Genomic DNA, 17,454 nt, shown 5'->3' on the forward strand with positions numbered 1-17,454 from the left:
ATGTTTGGTTTCAATAATGGCCACTTTGTCCCATGTGAGACACAACTTTAAAATTGAAATCTCAGCAGATAGGGTGTAACAGTCCTTTCTCATACTTTCCTCATCTGTTCCTTTCAAAACAATCATTGCAGTCCTCTCTATTTGAAGAGTTTCTGCTACTTGCTTTCTTCTCTGTACCGGGCGCAGCCCTTCATCTGCAGTGATTCTCATGTTTTTGTATGACGGTTCCACATCTTTGCCAATATCAAGAATGTTTTTACTAATTTTTGCCTTTTTGGGGGGTTTTATTTGGTGCCAGTTTACTGGTATACATAAGTATACTTATATATAGTAGTGTTACAATGGTATTACAGTGACATCATTGTTTGATGTTATGAATTGGGGCAGAAAACGCCCGATTTGGATTATCAGAGTTTTTTTTTACCCTATCCCAAAAGCAAAGCAAGAAATTATGCTTAACTCATCTGGAAAATAGACACGTGCCTGTTTTTTCTAGGAGGAGTACTTCAAATACTTTGAAGGTAGAGAAGATGAATTGGCGTGATTCTCCCTGTATCATTATTACTTTGACAGAGAGATGTAAATTCAGGTATTATTTCCTTAAGATGTTTCTTCAGGTTATATTCATATTCACCAAAGTGCAGCATCCTCTCTAGGCACATATTAGGGGCTTGTGAAGAGGGAGGTTTTTTTGTAGATATTTCCATCATGACATATCCAGAAGTTTTGTTAGATCCTCACAGCACCTAATGAGAAATCAAATCTGAGTATAGCATAGAAGAGGTAACAATTTTGCATACGGTTGTTGTGAAGTTCTCAGGCAGGCTTCTTAATAGTAGTAGAATATGACTTCAGGGCGCTTAAATCTTGTCCATGGTCTTCTGTGGCTCTGTATGTTTAGAGCTGGTAGGTATGGTTTAAGCGCCTAACCACAAATTTTTCATTTTACTAACTTCATCAGTTCAACCATCTTGATTCATACATTTGTACCTTTGTTCCTGTTTCCAGTGTGACATCTTGGGTCCTGTGAGAACTCAGTGGACATAACATGTTGATTCTTACATTGTGAGCAAACAGATTAAAAATCCTCACCTTGGCTTCTGCTATAGCCTGAAACTTGTCTGTGTGTACCTTGCATCTTTTATCATCTGGGAAGCTATTTAGCAGTACTGTTTGAAGCAAGTCGCAATCATTCTTTCTTTTCTCGCTGACAATTGATCATGACAGCAAGAGCCCTGTCCTTCATTCTTTCCAATAAAATTCCTTGTTTTGAAGTCTAACCTCTTCTAAACTTATGTGGACAGATATCAAGGTCTGTTAAATAAAATCCTAAGGTGACTGTTGAAACAAAATATCTTGTGGAACAGAAGCAGCTCTCTCCCTTGAAGAATGATAGCCCGTTGAATTTCCCCTCCCCTGCCCAGTGTGCCTCCCCCACCCCTCCACCCCACCCCCCAGAAAAAAAGCTTAAAGGTCATATTGCAAAACAATCTGGATGCTGCTGTTTAGAGTGCAGTTCTGAACAGACCATGACTGATTTGGAAGTAGGTAAATGTGGTGAGGAAATTTATTTAAGTAGCTGTACTTGTTATCACTATTAATTATTTGTATTATGGTACCTTTAAAACCCTGCTGTTGTGAAGAGCCATCAGTCTAGTTACTGTATGCACAAAAGCCAGTCCTCTGTTCTGCAGGGTTTGACAATTTAAGTGTAAGAGAAGAGATGAGACACTGGATATAGAGCCAAAGAGGTGGGGAGAGTAAGGGAAAACTGAAATAAATGAGTCATTGTCCTGTCAGGCTTCTCTCAGGTGTGTCTCTGTACTTCTGGCTAGGTGTTCATGAGCTCTGACGTGGAGCTGTTGGCACTGTGGGCTATGTCTTGTTTCATAGTCAGGATTGTGTCCTGCAGGAAAAGTATATACTGAGTTACTGACATTTATTCAAGGTTTCAGAGCAACAACTGTCTGTCTTCTTTCTTTCAAGATGTGCTCTCATTGTTTTAGCTCTTAGAACAACAGAATTTAGAGAGAGGGGGAAAGAGAAACTAATTTGACTGTATAATTCAGTGTTGTAATAAATGTATTTTTTTATCTCCAAAGCACGTTTCTAGCATTATGCTTATTTGCTCCTCACACTTCTTGTGGAAATACTGAAGTATTCCCCATATATTGAGGTGATGTGAGCACAGGTGGATTCCTTTTCTCAATCCCAATGAAGTTCTGTCTAACAAAATTAGATTGTTCCACAGGAAAGACAGTGCTTGTTTTTGCCAGGGCAACACCTGAAATTTCTTATCAGTCAAGTCTGATCGTCGTAAGTCAACTGTTCTTTTATAATTCTTCTAAATATCCATACTAGATCTCTGCAGCTAATGAAACTAATTTCTTCGCTGATAATATTTTGAAAACAAATTCAAGAATTTGTCAATGCAAACTGGCGTTTTTTTCTCAGGTTTTCAAGAGCTTAAATAAAAGAAAAAAAACATTGAGAACAGGTTTCATAAAATTCATTAAGCATCTTGTCTTTAATGCTATTTAACCCATTCCAGTAACTTCTGAGATTCTTTTTAATGAAATTAATTACATTTAAAGATGTACCTATTTCTTTTCGGTGCCACTGAAATTGCAGCATTGTACTTTGCCTTGTGTAGGTTTGATGCTAAGGGGTGATAATCAAAAATGAAGATTTTTATAACTGCGTTTTCTGGTTGCTGGTTTCCATACAAAGGTAGTGGTAGACAAAGGAAAAGGGAAAAAAAAAAGTAAGTTGGCTGACATATCAGTAAGATGAAAATATTGCAGCTCTCCTAGAGACTGGCATACACTACAGCCCCGCAGACAAACACACCTGGTTGCACAAGCAGGCGAAATCTAATGTCTGGAAGGGTCTCCCTGAAGACAATAGCAGTGTTAACATAGATATAATATATATATATTTTTTATATTATCAATGACTAAGTCTTTCCCTCATTGATGTAGCTCTCAAACAAAAAAGGAATGGTTCTATTAATAGTTGCTATGAACTCCAGCTTATTGTTTTTCTGTGACTTGGTTGGAGCATCAGCAGATGCACTCTGGAGAAATTAGCTATGACAAAGCAGAATCTGTGAGCATCTGCTCCAGCTACTTCTGCATTTTTAATTATTTCAAATCCTGAACTGACTTTAGACATGAAGTACTGTATTGTTTGGGAATGCACAATGGATAATAGTAACTTCTGGCAGCCTTGAGAAACAGGGGCATTATGTTAGGTGTACATAGGTTTCTATTTAAAGTTGAGTTGAAAATTTCCAACCCTATTGGTAGCACCTGAATTTTTTAGATTAGTTTTTGATTAAATGCTATTTGATAATGAATGTTGAGAGTGAGTATATAACAAATTTGGAAAGCCGTTTTGCATAACTGACTTTAATCAAGATTTCCAAAAATGTGTTTACCTTGCTGTCTGTGTAAAAATCCTTTTGCTGAACAAATGCTAAGGACTTAGCTTAAGAACGTTAAGTAGAGTTCTCTGGAGTGTTTGTGATTACGCCAACTAATCCTGTCATTCTGGCTGAAGTGAGGGAGGAAGATGACGGGTCTCAGAAGAGGATTGGAGGATGGGCAGATTCCTTATGTGGCAACAAAAATGGGTGGAGGAAGAGTTGGGAGCGTGAAATCGTGTTCAGTTCCTATACGGACGTAGATGCAGGTGCTTTGAAAGAATGGAGATCTAACAACAGCTATAGATGTAGTGCTCCATCTGTGCACTAATCCGCTCCTGGAAACATCTAAACACATTAGATTGGCCTGTGCCGTTATGCAGATAAGGCATACGTGATTATTACTGTAATATCCAAGTTAACAAGGGGCTGCCATTTGTAGGGGAAGTTGAAAGCACTTGGATTTGGGAGGAAAGTACATACAGTGAAATGGAGGTACATTATGCCAGATCACAAGACGTCGTGCCTTTGCCAGGGAGGCATGTGCAGCAAAGTCACGGTGCAGAATTTCTAGCTAAAGTGTCTGTGGAAATTATTCTGGGCCAAGGAGAGTCTGGTTGAGAATGGGGGCCTCAGAAGGGTCCCTGATAGTCACTCAGATATGGGTGTAGTCTGTGGGTGCTTAAATAATGTGGCAAATTTTTTGAGCAGAAGCTGTTTGGATTCCCTGAGGCTTGGGAGCACAAAAATGTCACTTCCAAGTTATTTTCACCCAAATAAATGCCAGTTTTATTATTTTGTGGTGAACTGAGCTGTTTTGCTGTTTGCATAAGATGTTTTTTAATGCTGTCAAATGAAACACTGTCAAAATCTCTGAAGGTGCTGCTATTCAGAGGTACTTGCCTGTTTACTGAATATGCTCACATGATCTGTGGACAGAAGGCTGCAGAAAGCAATGATCTCACTCCTCGTGTGCAAAAATGTGTCTTTGAAAGTTATGCGTAACTGGTAAATCTGAGCAAAAATGAAGGTAGTATCCCAATATGCTTTATTTCTATCCATCCCCCTGCCCTGTTTGCGGTCTCTGTGGAGCAGAGTAACAGTTACCCCATGTAAGGGCTGTTGTAGGAATAGGTATCCTCCTTTGTCATGTCCATGGGTGGTCTTAATTTATGACATGGCAATGGAGAAAGCAACCTGCTTTTTATATAGTAAATTAATGCTGATGGGTGATTGCTGTTTACCTGTCAGACTTAAAATAGTGAGTCAAAAGCATTCAGGTCTTTAGCAGTTCTTCATTACTTTCAGAAATTCACAAGACTCAGTCCTAATCAATTAATTGGATTTAATCTTGCCTATGGATCCCTGTGAAGCTTTCAGAAAAGCACGTTTTACAGTCAGCCCAGCAGAAAAGCTGAGAGAAGGTGGGACTGAAGGAGAAATTTCCCTGTCATTAGTAGCTGTCAGTATTTGATAAAATATCTATTTGCACCTTTACTAAGATACAACTATGTCACTACTACTGCAAATATGTTACATAAGGAGTCCATCGGATAACATCTAATCCTGCTTTTATGAGGATTAAGCGGGCATGTAATGTTTGCATTGGAGTTCTTTTGGTCTTGCAGACTTTTGTGCTATTTATAAACCTTTAATATAATTGTAATACAGTAGTCATATAATTAATATTAACCTTAATTGCTTTTCTTCTCTTGACACCCTCTAAGGCTTTTGTCTTGGCATTTGATTTTATTGTTTGACATTTTGCTGTGAAAGTTGTTTGAGTATTGTATTGCCAACATAGTTAATTCGGCATAAAATGGATGGGCATTTTGATTGCATTAGTCATGCCCATGTTGTCAAAATCCTATGTTTAGAGCCCAGAATATTCCAGGTCTGTTTGACAAGCAGAATATGGTCCATTGCTCTAAAGCCAAAGTTGTGTATGTCTGTCAGTAGAAATATTTTGGCTGCCATACTTAACCAAACTAGAGTTGCAGTGTGGGTAGCAATAATGCTATTTTTTAAGAGAAGTTGATGTCAAATATGTTGTCCAGATAGGATCTTTGCTTAGCCGGAGACAGCCACACACTCACTTTGTGCTATGTGATGTCCGTTGGCTTTGATCGATTGTGAACTCTCTCCCAGACTCCCTGTCCTGCAGCCTGCTTTAAAAGTTTTACTTCATCTGTCAGGTCTCTTTGCCTCAGCTGAACTCCTATCAACAGAGATTTTAGTCACATTTTGATGTGCTTTTTCGGTGTTCAGATTACTTTTTTAGTCTTGAAGGATGCCTCAAGGAGCCCTCATTCTAGGGCTCAGATGAATTCTACAGAATACTTCCCAGCAAGAACACATGGCATGGATGAATTATGTCATTTTCCCATAGTGGTTGATGGAAATATAGGAAACATGAGAAGTAGGTGAAAGAATTTATAAATTTAGATTGACTCCTTGCCAATGTGACTAAACAGCCCTTTAGTGTTGTTGGAGGTGGCTCACACCACAGATGCTCTTAAATGATTGTAAAAGTACTGTAGAGCAACAAATTCGTGTTTTTGGTGTAATAGAGATATTTAGCTTTTCCGGCTAACTAGCAATAAGATACAAATAGCCATTGATTCCTTATCATTAGGAAATTTCAAATTGGATTTTGTTTTTTCAGGTGAGGAAGCTGAAGCATATACATGCAGCTTTTCAACAGTGATTGACTGGGGAAATTAGCAATCTATTTTCCACCTTGAAATCTGGAATCATTTTGAACTGTTGAGGGCGGTGGAATGAGATGAAGCAAGTCTCTAGTCTCACTGACTGCAGTAACGGAGGAACTTGTGCTCTCCACAGAATGAGCAAAGAAGAAATAACACCTGAATCCCTGCAAAGATAAATGAGAAAGGGGTGAGAGCAGTGCCTAGTAATGGCGTGGCAGTCAAGAGAGAGAAATTAATGAAAGGTGACCATTATCTCTGTGTGTATTTCTAAGGATAAAGGCACACAGAGGTTTTGCACTATGTAAGCTTGCAAAGTAGGATTAATGGGACTTACACAATGCCTAAGCCTTGATCTCTGAACAGTGGAAAATGTAATCAAGGAGATTCCAAGGAGGAGGCTGGCAAATTAAATGAACAAGACAGGTTTGCTTTTTTTTGGTATGCTAATTTTGGGTGTTTCCCCCTCCTTCCTACCCAAACCAGCGTATGTGAACAAAGAATGCAGCAACATAGGATTAATTACCAGATTTAAAGTTACATTCATAATTACTGACAAATTTCACAAAACTTTGCGTTGCATCTGCCACTCATTGGGCAATTATGAATACAGGAAAATAAAGTTGTTTGAGGAGTTCACCAATGACCTAAACTTTCTGTTTCACTTGGTGATAAGTCTGAATCAAAATCAGCTTAGATACCATGGGGAAGAGTACATGCATTCCTCAGAGAAAGGCATATGCAGTCTGGATAGCGAAGGTGATAAATAAAGAAGTGAGAAAATGTACTAAATGACATCCTGCGAATTCAGTGAATGGAAGGCAGGAGTTAGTTGGGTCATGGGTTTTACATGGACATTTTAAGAAACGCAGAAGGAAAGTGTCATTTGGAGGCCAGTGGGAAGAAAAAAGAGTTGTGAAAGAGAAGTGATGGTTTGACAAACTGATGATAATTCACTGAGTGAACGCAACAGCCAGTGGGTTCCTGAAAGATTCATTTTGCTGGATGACTATGGAGAAGATGCCGTGCTATCACAATGTGCTAAATGGTACTATGGGGAATAGTTGTATTATCACTACACCTGTGTAAATTAGTGGTGGGGATATAAGCAGACCTTGCTAATAATTTTTTAGACCCTGTACTGATGGTTATCAATATAATATTTAATCACCTCTGTATACAAGTATATCAAGAGAAGTCAAACTTCCTAGTAGGTTTTGTAAGCTTCTCATCTTCTTAGAAAACCGTGCTTTGAATAATGTACGTTGGTTTAGGTACCGGGGGGCATATGGAAGTTTGATGCCAAGAGGAAATGGTTGACGTAATTCAGCTGTAGAAGAAATCCTACAAAGGCAATAACTATCAAGTTCTGGAACAACTAATCATCAGGTAATTTCTTTACTGTGCCTCAGACTGTCTAATGAAAGGACTTAGGGAGATGAAAGATGATATGTTTCCCCAGAGAGATACCAATCACAAACTAATCACAGTATCCTGGGAAGCATCTAGCCAAGCAGAAATTAAATCTTCACTGGACTTTCCAATTACACAGTTCTAGTCCAGATGTTCATGTTGTTGAAATATCTTTATTTCTGAAGGAAAATAAAGACATGAAACACTGCCATCATGGGATGTATACTGTCTCTGACAGTTGCTGGCAGGAGGCAGGAGAAACATTCTGTTCCACACTGCCTGGGATGTGGGTCCTGCTGTCTTAGGAGGAGAGTGGGGCAGAAGAAAGTTAGCTGTGTCTTACTAGGAATCTTTTCAAGTGTGCTCAATGCTTACCTAACCAGACAACCTTAGAGTAAAGTTTTCAAAAGCCTACAGGTAGTTTGATGAAAACCTGCCCTTTGCTGTCTGGCAGGATGCCTCCATGGGCTGACAAAAGAACAGGGAGAGACAGAAGCATTTATGGGAGGACTGGAGAAGAAGGAACAGTGTGGACTGGCAAACTTGGACCATCACTAAACTCACTAGTATCTGTCTTGTTAAATAAACATGGAGCCAGTGGTACAGGTGTAGATGAATTGCCCATGTGTTTTTTGTAAGCTCATTTGGCTAGTTTAGCATAGGTGAGAAGAGAAAAAACTAAGTGATAATGCTCTGAATTAGAGCTTTGGAGTGTACCTTAGTTCTTGCTGCTTTTTAATGGAAAGAACTGTTGAGGTATGGTGGAATCCTTCAGGTTTGAGAAATCACTAGTAGGATAGAAATAATCCAGGTAAAGCTGATTTTGATGATTTCAAGAAGAAATGTCCCTTTTGAATGTAGTCAGTGAGAGCAGCAGTTCATAAGAAGACATGCTTGGGCTTGTGTTCAGATTATTCAGATTAAGAGGTTTTCAATTTAGTTTCAGTTTAGTTTTTCAGTTGGGCATTTATTGTGTTGTTTCTTCTCTTTTCCTTAAACGTAGTTTGGTCACTCCGTATAGGCAGGTCCCTGATATGCTGTGGCTTGCTGACAAAGCCACAGCAAAATCCAATAGTTGGAAATGTTTATTTAGGGGAATTCAATAAATGAGATGTAATTTTCTCAGCTTCATGATGGCCAGGTGTTGTGTTGACACATGAAGGTGTTCAAGTGGGGAAGTCAGCACTGCTTGAAATTTCTGGGGCCCACACAAGGAAGTGTCTTGAAACATGCACTCTGTTGCCACTTTCTAGCCTTTGAGAAACAATCTTTAAGTGTATGACAGGGCAAGGGCTGTCTGGCAGAGTGATCTCTCATAGCCCCAGAATTTTTAAGTTTTTCTTTTTTTCAAGGCTTTATGGAGAAGAGTTGATTTTCTTGTGGAAAGCAAGGGTTTGTGATACTGTGTCACTGCATTATGGTAATTTCATATGCCAAGACTTTAGAGGGCTGTTGGTGGAATCAAGAAATAATGTCCTAATTTCACACTAGGCTGGATGTGTTCTTCTGGTGTTTTTGCTATGTATGTTATTTTCCAAGTCTCTCTGAAGATTCAGGTGTTTGTTATCATTGATAAGGAGACTGGATTCAGTGGACTATGATCCATGATAGTATCCGTACTATGAAAATAATGATTTTTTGTTAATTATTTTTTAAGATGCCTGGATGGTCTTATTCATATGTGTTTTCTTCCAGGACAGAATGGCAGTGATCTTGATGTCTTTTGCCTTTCCTGTGAACAGGCATAGTCTGCCTGTCGGAAACATGGGGATGTGTTAAGTTATCAGTGCATTGCCATTGTGTGGTCCTCAGGCATTGGTATACTTCATCTTTTCCTGTCACATGTAGTTCTTTGAAGCTTAAAATGTGTGGGACAAGGGAAAGGGCTTAATATATGAGTATTTCGGTTTAGTGTCATGGCCTGTAATATATAGAAGGTGATATATATGACTGGATGATTGCCTTGCCCTGTCTGGACTCAAGATCTGCTAGTCCCCAGTAAAGATTTATATAGATTTTTTTCACATACTTCCTTCTAGAAAAGCTTGTTTTCTGGGAGAGAAGAGAGGCATGTATTGAGCTTTTTTGGCTCTCTGTGACCTTTCTTTGTGGATGTTGTACAAACTTTCTCCTACTGTTAGCCCCAGAACTTTCCCCTGGACTTTCTCTTGTGGCTCTTTCTGTACTACTTTTATTAAGTCTGACTGCAAACTCTGCCATCCGTTCGATTTGGGGTGTTGCACTGTGCTGTGATATTACTTCTTGAAAGTCCTGTGCAGGTGTATATCACACAAGATACTTAACTAATATTTTGGAATTTGAAAAAACTTTTTTTGTCACTATGCCCATTGCTTCTTTTTCAACATCAATTCCAAGAGCTGGCTTTTTTTACATGCTGACAAAGTAATAAGTTTGTAAAATCAAGGAGCTGCGTGTTAAAAAGAAAAAGGAAAGGAGAATTGAAAACAGCAGCAGTAATGGTAATTAATATAGGTCATGCAGTAAAAATTCTTGTGCTTTTAGATATTTTAAAATTGTCTACAAACGTAGTCTGTTTAAACAGAATAGATAAATCTCTTTGTGACTGAATAGTAGTATAATTGATTTATAGCTCCAAACGAATGATTAGCCAATTAGGCCTCTAACATGTAATCTAGGACTTGAAAGTGGTAACTACTCCTGTTATTTCATGATTACACTTACTTGATGAGCCTTGACTGTGTCCTAAGCAACTGAGACAGACATCCTATTTTTTATACCTAGCAGTTACATTACTTAGCCCTTATACTTTGCATAATGTAATTGCAGTAATGGACCCATTTAAAAAAAAAAGGAAGACAGTTTGCTGTGAAGATATTTTATGTAACCCTTAAATACTGAATAAGAACTTTAGTGAGCAATCCAGTATGAGCTGTGTCAGCATGCTGCTGTGGAACCCAGTACTGCCAGGGTGCAGGAGTGGCACTGGCCCAGGTTGTGGTATAACAAACACTGAGCCTGGGGGGGTCATTCTGTCATTTGATCATCAGAGACTTGATCCTACTTCTGTTGGGGGAGAAAAAAAAAAAGACAGTCACTGAAGGTTAGTTCCTGTACAATAAAATTCATATACTCTAATATACTGCAGCAGTAATGGTAAATAACTGGATAATCAAGATACAAATACATAAATACCGTTGTGGAGTGATGAAACGTCAAAGGGCTATGATAACAAATAAATATGTGGCTTCAGCGATCACCCTCCATCATACAGCATTCCTCTTCAAGAAACTGACTGTCTATTAATGCCACTTGCACCGCTCTCACAGCTCCCTTTTCCTTTTCGCTCCTGAGCTGTGTTGCAGGCGGTCATAGCTTCCTTGCCATGACCTAAGACATGTCTCTTCTGCCCTCTTGGTAACCATCAGTAGTCCTTATTGCTTCAACATCCTTCACCTTCAACTTTTGTGTGCTTTTCTGGTTCTTTAGTGGTTTTTTTTTTTTTTCTCCTCTGATATTTTTTTCTTGTGGTATCCAGACTCCTACAGGTGGGTTTAGAATATTTCTTGCAGCTGATTCAATCTTTCAATTTTGAAATGCAGTTATCTTTAAGAAAATATATGAGTTCTATAAGCAAAGTACTAACACTTTTTTACAAAATCATTGTGAATTTTTTTTTTATTTATTTTCTCCTGAAGCGGTGTGCGTATTTGAAGGCAGAACCTACTTTGAAGGACAAAGGGAAACTGTGTATTCAAGCTCAGGGGACTGTGTTCTGTTTGAGTGCAAGGTAAGAACACTGTTGATGGGGAAAAAAAATTCTTGCATGTTTGAAATATCAAAGTCCCACTGAAAGAAGCTGTTGAAAATAGAGACAGGTCTACCTTAGGAAGTGGCAACAGAGAAGACACTTACGGGGTTCTGTGTTTATTTTGTCTTACTGAGTTTCAGATCAAATTTTGGAAATAAATTTACTTTGCATAGCTGGAAGCTTTGATTACGCAGCTTGACAATCAAGCTGCATTCTTTCCTTCTTGGGTGTCTCCATCATCACTAATAAAAACCCAGCAGACTACCATGTGTTTCCATTGGCATGTGTGCAGTGTTATTGTTTGAAGTTATGTGCTCAGGTACGAGAGATACGTGAACATGATGGGGACATAATTTGGAATTCAGGATAATTCTTAGAGGAAAAGCTAGATGAAAAAGAAGAAGAGCTGGCACACCAGACGTCTGGTATTTCTAGTGATGGAAATGGGGTAGGGTCGTTTTATTTATAAACAGAACATACCTGTCGCTGAGTCAGTCTTGTCCTGCTGCATGAACAGAGTTGCTCTTCAGGGCACAAAGGTATTTTAAGGGCAAAATATACCCCAGGTACAGCTGTGGGTTGAGAATTACACAAACTGTTACAGTGGGTCCCATGTTGCCACTCCAGGGGACAGATGGGAAAGAATTCCCTCCGGTTAGAGCGCTGCATGCTGTGGCATGGAGTTGAAAACCTGAGTGCGCATTTCTAGGGCAGAGAAAGAATGGGGAGCAACTCCTCTGGCCACGCTGCAGCTATCCATCAGACCAGTTTTGGGAAATCTCAAAACATTTTCATACAGTTGTGAAAAAATTGTGTTTTACAAAGTAGAACTGGGGAGTGTTGTCTCACTGAGGTTGATTTAATCTTTCTGAGCTTAGTTCCTGGAGTAGGTGCTTTGAAACCCTTTTGAGAAAGGAAAGGAGAAGCTGGCCAGAAATAATTTTGGATTCAGTCGTATGCTTTTCAGGTCCGAAAGCTCATATTTTCAACATGACACCTGGGACATTAATTCTGTGATTAGTCAATGGATATAATTAATAACTATCAAAAGTTACGTGATGTTGCCTCATGTTTCTTGCAGCTGGCAAGTGCGATACTGTATGAACAAAATGCCTCTGTTGACTGTGCTAGTCTGTATTTTGTTGATTATACTTGTTTGCTGGTGGGCTGCCTGACTCTCCTGGTAGAAATATTAAGCAGCAACTTTGGCTGATTCACATGCTGCTTTTTTAAGGACCGAAGTAGGTACAGTTTCTGCTCAACAACCTTGTGAATGATAATTCAGAGCAGAAAATCCACATACTGTAAACTGTGTTGATCAGTTAGGAAGTCATGGGTGGGTACTGTTTTATTACTACCAGGGTTCTCCTAAAATGATATAATTAATGACTCCAGCTCAAGAGGGACTTAATAGGAATGGCAGAAGTACTGATTACATGCTTGAAGGCTTATAGTGAAGTTATCAGGGCAATGTAGCGAATGTCTTCTTTTTGTCTGCATGTAATTATAAACACAATTTTTTGTTTTGTTTGGCACTGCAGTTGTGCCTGCTATAGGCATGCACTTCTCTGTTTGATATTATAAAACAAGTGAATGAAAAATTATCTTCCAAATTAGAATTTGTAAAAGAATTAAATGTGATCCAGACTACTCTGATATTATTTCTGCCAAAGGGTTGTTTTTTCTTTATTTTGTGGGATTGCTGGATTTTGCTTGTCCTGGCATACAACATATCTGTGGCTAGTTTGCTTTACTGTATTATCAGGTGAGGGTTGGTTTCTCTGTGAAGACTGTTTAAGGTAAAGTTTAAGCAGTAATCTTGATATTGTGTTCATGTTTCATCTTTATATTTCATGCTTCAAGAGGATTTAAAATTAAACACTAGATGCATAATAATAATACATGCAATGGCATATTCATGATTTTAGGCACTTTTCTTCTATGCAGAAATGCAGGGTTCTGAGTTCAGTGAGCTCATAGTTTAACCAGATTGCTGATTTTAAGGCAGATGCCTCTGAGGAATACGTTGTTGTATGCCTTGTTTTCTGTCTTTACCATGTCATGACTAGAACACTGCAAGACACAGTAATTAGGGCCTGAGGGAGCCTAGAGGTGGTACAACTGCAGTAGCCGGATTGCTAAGGCAAGCATTTTGTATGGTCATACCACAAAGATTGCGTGTGACCCGCACTAACTGCCTGAAGATATTCAGGTACCATCTTGGCGTTGGACGTTTCCAGATGCCTGATCCAAACTTAGCTGAGAAACCGTCTCTTTCCTAATAGGGAATCAGTGCTGGTTTCCTTCAGTGTTACCACCACAGTGTTGAGATCAGAGATGTTCATGTTTGATTTTTCTTGCTATATAAATAACAAGCTGCTCAAGAGTGTTCAATATGAAGACTCTTGAGTCTGGAATCTGCTGCCTCAGTTTCTGAGAAATAATTGTTACTCTTTCAGGCGTAATCTTAAGAGAAACTTCTGATGCAAGTTGCTTGACAGCTAAGACAAGAGAAGAATGAGAGCTGTTGCCACACTTTTGCTTGCTTGAGAAGATTTGAGTATAGGGGAGTTCTTGATGATTTATTGTGCTACATTGTCCTTTCAAATATTTTTTGAAGGCACCTGGAGTTTGGTATAGGCAGTTTTTTGTTCGTACATTATAATGCTAAAACCCCACTAAAGTTATAATTTTTTTTTCTCACAATATTAATCAATTACCTCAATTTAACAGGATCACAAAATGCAGCATGCTCCAAAAGACAGTTGTACACCTTTGAACTGCCCAGAATCTCAGCAGATCCCCTTATCTCACAGTTGCTGCAAAATCTGTAAAGGTAAGGTAATAGCTGGATGCATATAAGCTCAGTGTAATTTTCCATTCTTATAGGTTATATTGACATTTTTCTTATAATTTTGAATAGGACACTCCTACGCATGATAATTACTATACATCTTGGGAAGCTGAATAGATAACATCTTCATCGTGACATCTGAAAATTGTTTGTAAAACATCTAAGTGTAAATTCTGTGAAACATTTACTGGCACTTGATTTTTTCATTCTAGCCAAAAGTGGGTGAAAAGTCAAAGAAATCATATACATAATTAGTGGTTTTCTACCCTTCTTCCACTCCTGTGTCCAAACAAAATGAGGCTGGAGGAATGTCCGTGTTCCCCAACATCTTTCTGTGATGCTTTGAGAGGTCTCTTTGAGAGAACTGTTCATGCTCTGCAGTTGTTCAAAGACTGGAGTAACTTGTTTAACTGTTTGGGGTTGTAGCCTGCATCTAGAAGCAGAAGATTTGGGAATATTTTTGTATGCTACATACCTTTGTGTATTACATCCAGACTGATCCTTACCAAAGAGGACAGGTGCAAGAAATGCTCTGTGTCTTGAGACCATTCTTTTGATCTGGACTAATACCGGTATCTTCAAAGCTATGAGCAATTGCGTCTTCAAGTGGCTACGTCTGTTTCTTCTATAGCTAAATAATGATAAATTGTTACCTGGCATGAAAGAAGATGTTAGACTCTTGGGCTGATTTTAAGTATACTTCAGTGAAAAGAACAGTGCAGCTATACTTGTTTCTGTGCTACCCGGCACAAACATGAAGCGTATGATTAATGACATCAAGCAGGGAGATAAAAAAGTAGAAAAAAGAAGTTAAGAAAAGTTGATAGGTCTTGAAGTCTATCACAGTCAAAAAGGATTTTTTAATTATAATTTTCTATAAAATCCTCAGTGGCTTAGAGAAGAGAATTCTGTGTTTCTATATGTCAGATTAGTGCTTTCTGAACATATTAAATCCTACCTGAATCATGCTAGCTTGGCCCCTCATGAGCTATGGAGCTTATCCTTTAAATAAGAAGCTGCTGTATTCTATTATTCAGCAGCATGTGTTTTGTTTATTAATACAGCTGATAGGTAAGTGTTAAGACTACTAAGAAAAATAAAAAATCAGCATAAAAGCCATCACCCTTTCTGGATAACATGTACATACTTAGTTATTTAATGCCAAAGTCTGATACAGCCAATCCAGGCCAGGAAATCAGAATATGAGACTATTGCTTTGTCATTAACTCAGGCTTCAGTGAGGAAGACAACAAAAAGGCAAAGAGTGGATGTCGCCATGGCCAGAGGTTGCTCTTGACACACACAATTCTGCTGTCATCAATGAGTATTGAAGACCCTCTAGTGCTAGTAAAAGTGTAGAGCTTTTTGCTTCTTAATGTCCTATGTTAGATAACAGCACTGTGGTAGCTATGGTCAATTATAATATGTATGTAACACTACCTAAACGTACGTCTAAGGTTACAGGGAGACAATCCACAGCAGGAAGGAGAGAAAGACGTCTGCCCTTCATATCACAGTAGGACTGTGATGTTTGCATCTTGACCCTGTTACTGGGCCTTGGTACTAAAACATACGGGCTTTTTTGTTTCTCTTGTCTTGTTTACTTGGTTTGTGTTGCTTCACACTGTTCATGAGCTGCCCAGGTGCAAAACAACTCTCTGACCTGAACTTCAAACAGACTCTGCCACTGTCATGCTTAAAGTGCTCATGTAACTTCGCTTCTGTGAAGTTAGGGGTAAAAGCTCTTTCATAGCAAATGATGAAGCAGAGGCCAGGTGGACTGATAAAAATAATAATCTTTACTGCCAACCAATACTTGTTTGTTATTTTGTAAAAGAGGCCTGTGTTGCAGCCTGATTCCAGCTTGCATTCTGGAGCTGTTGCTGTTATGCCAGTCCTGGTCACCTGAGCCTGGCCCACATAACCCAGTTCTCCTCTGGGAGATTTTGAGAAAGGAAAATAGTCACTGGAAAACAACAGTGAACTGCTGCCGCTTGATCAGTTCTAAAGCTTCAGTTAAAGAAGGAAACTTTAAACAAATGAAATTATTAAGAAAGCGATGAAGGAGACAAGCTCCACACCTTTATAGACAGATGTGGAAACTGTGGAAGCTTCAAGTCAGTTACTATACCAGCTTGAGTTCAGCATACTGAAGGATGATTTAATGTCGTTCAGCAACATAGCAGCCTTGGATTTCATGAAAGCAAACAGAAGGAATTTTTAAAAAAATACTTGTGGGGAAAGGTTCAATCTAAATTTTCCAGCCTGGAAAAGAACTTCAGAACCTTAAAAATTTGTAATTAAGGTGCAATGGAAAACAGTCACAGTCAGGAAAAATGGAAGGGGAAAAATAGGAAAATAGGAAATAGGGATGACTAAAATGTGAGATTTTAAAAATAAATTTCTCTGAAATGGAAAGGATGATGCAATCAGGGAAGAGTATTCAGTCAGTGGAGCTTGAGAGGAAGAGATAAGGGGAAGAGAAAAGCAAAACAAGTCAATGTTAATCAAAGACTTTCGGTTAAATGTGGAAGGATTATATAAATACACCTGGGAACAAAAAGTGCTAGGAAAAAAGGTGATACCACTATTAAATGAGCCACTGAGTGTCTAAGCTATTGAGCTCTTTCATAAATGTCCAAACAAAAAAAAAAGAAAATGAAGACAAATATATAATTAAGAAGTGTCTTGTAAAAATATTTAACAATGACAAGGAGACAGTAAGGGGATTTAAGCAAGCGTCCTATCCAGCTGCCTTAGACCAATGTCATAACCTGAAATTGAATCGAAGACCTAGAGACAGTCTGTTCTTGTGGCCTTTACTACTCCTTTCATCTGTTTCATGCTTGGTACAATTTATTTTTCTATATCTCATGGACAATAGAAAGGTATTCTTTGACCTAACTGAAAAAAGGATAGGACTCTCTTTGACAGGGATGTTTTATAATCCCTGGATTCTTTTTAACCCTCAGTTGTATTTGTTTCTGTACAGGCCATGACTTTTGCACTGAAGGGCATAACTGTATGGAGCATTCTGTCTGCCGAAACCTAGACGACAGAGCTGTCTGCAGCTGCCGAGACGGCTTCCGAGCCCTTCGGGAGGACAATGCCTACTGTGAAGGTAATACCTTGTAAAGATGCGTAGCTCTGCTGTATAAATTACTGTGTGAACGTATTGATTCATGAGTTGTCAAAGGGATAGGCCTATTAAATGCAATGAATTAGATATGTAACATATTAATCAACCAAAATAATTATCTCTCCA

The 17,454-nt window shown here is 38.7% G+C and overlaps 1 protein-coding gene across 2 annotated transcripts in view; it reads left to right on the plus strand.

The window, feature by feature from the left end:
• Positions 1–17,454, plus strand: part of NELL2 (neural EGFL like 2) — a 152,150-nt gene that overhangs the window by 49,837 nt on the left and 84,859 nt on the right. For both annotated transcript variants that reach the window (XM_075080961.1, XM_075080962.1), the window contains 3 exons: positions 11,223–11,314; positions 14,069–14,171; positions 17,182–17,310. In XM_075080961.1, the coding sequence (XP_074937062.1) occupies positions 11,223–11,314; positions 14,069–14,171; positions 17,182–17,310 (324 nt within the window). The remainder of the gene's footprint in view (positions 1–11,222; positions 11,315–14,068; positions 14,172–17,181; positions 17,311–17,454) is intronic.

Source organism: Phalacrocorax aristotelis, chromosome 1, assembly GCF_949628215.1.
Source record: "Phalacrocorax aristotelis chromosome 1, bGulAri2.1, whole genome shotgun sequence".
In the NCBI taxonomy this organism is placed as follows: domain Eukaryota; kingdom Metazoa; phylum Chordata; class Aves; order Suliformes; family Phalacrocoracidae; genus Phalacrocorax; species Phalacrocorax aristotelis.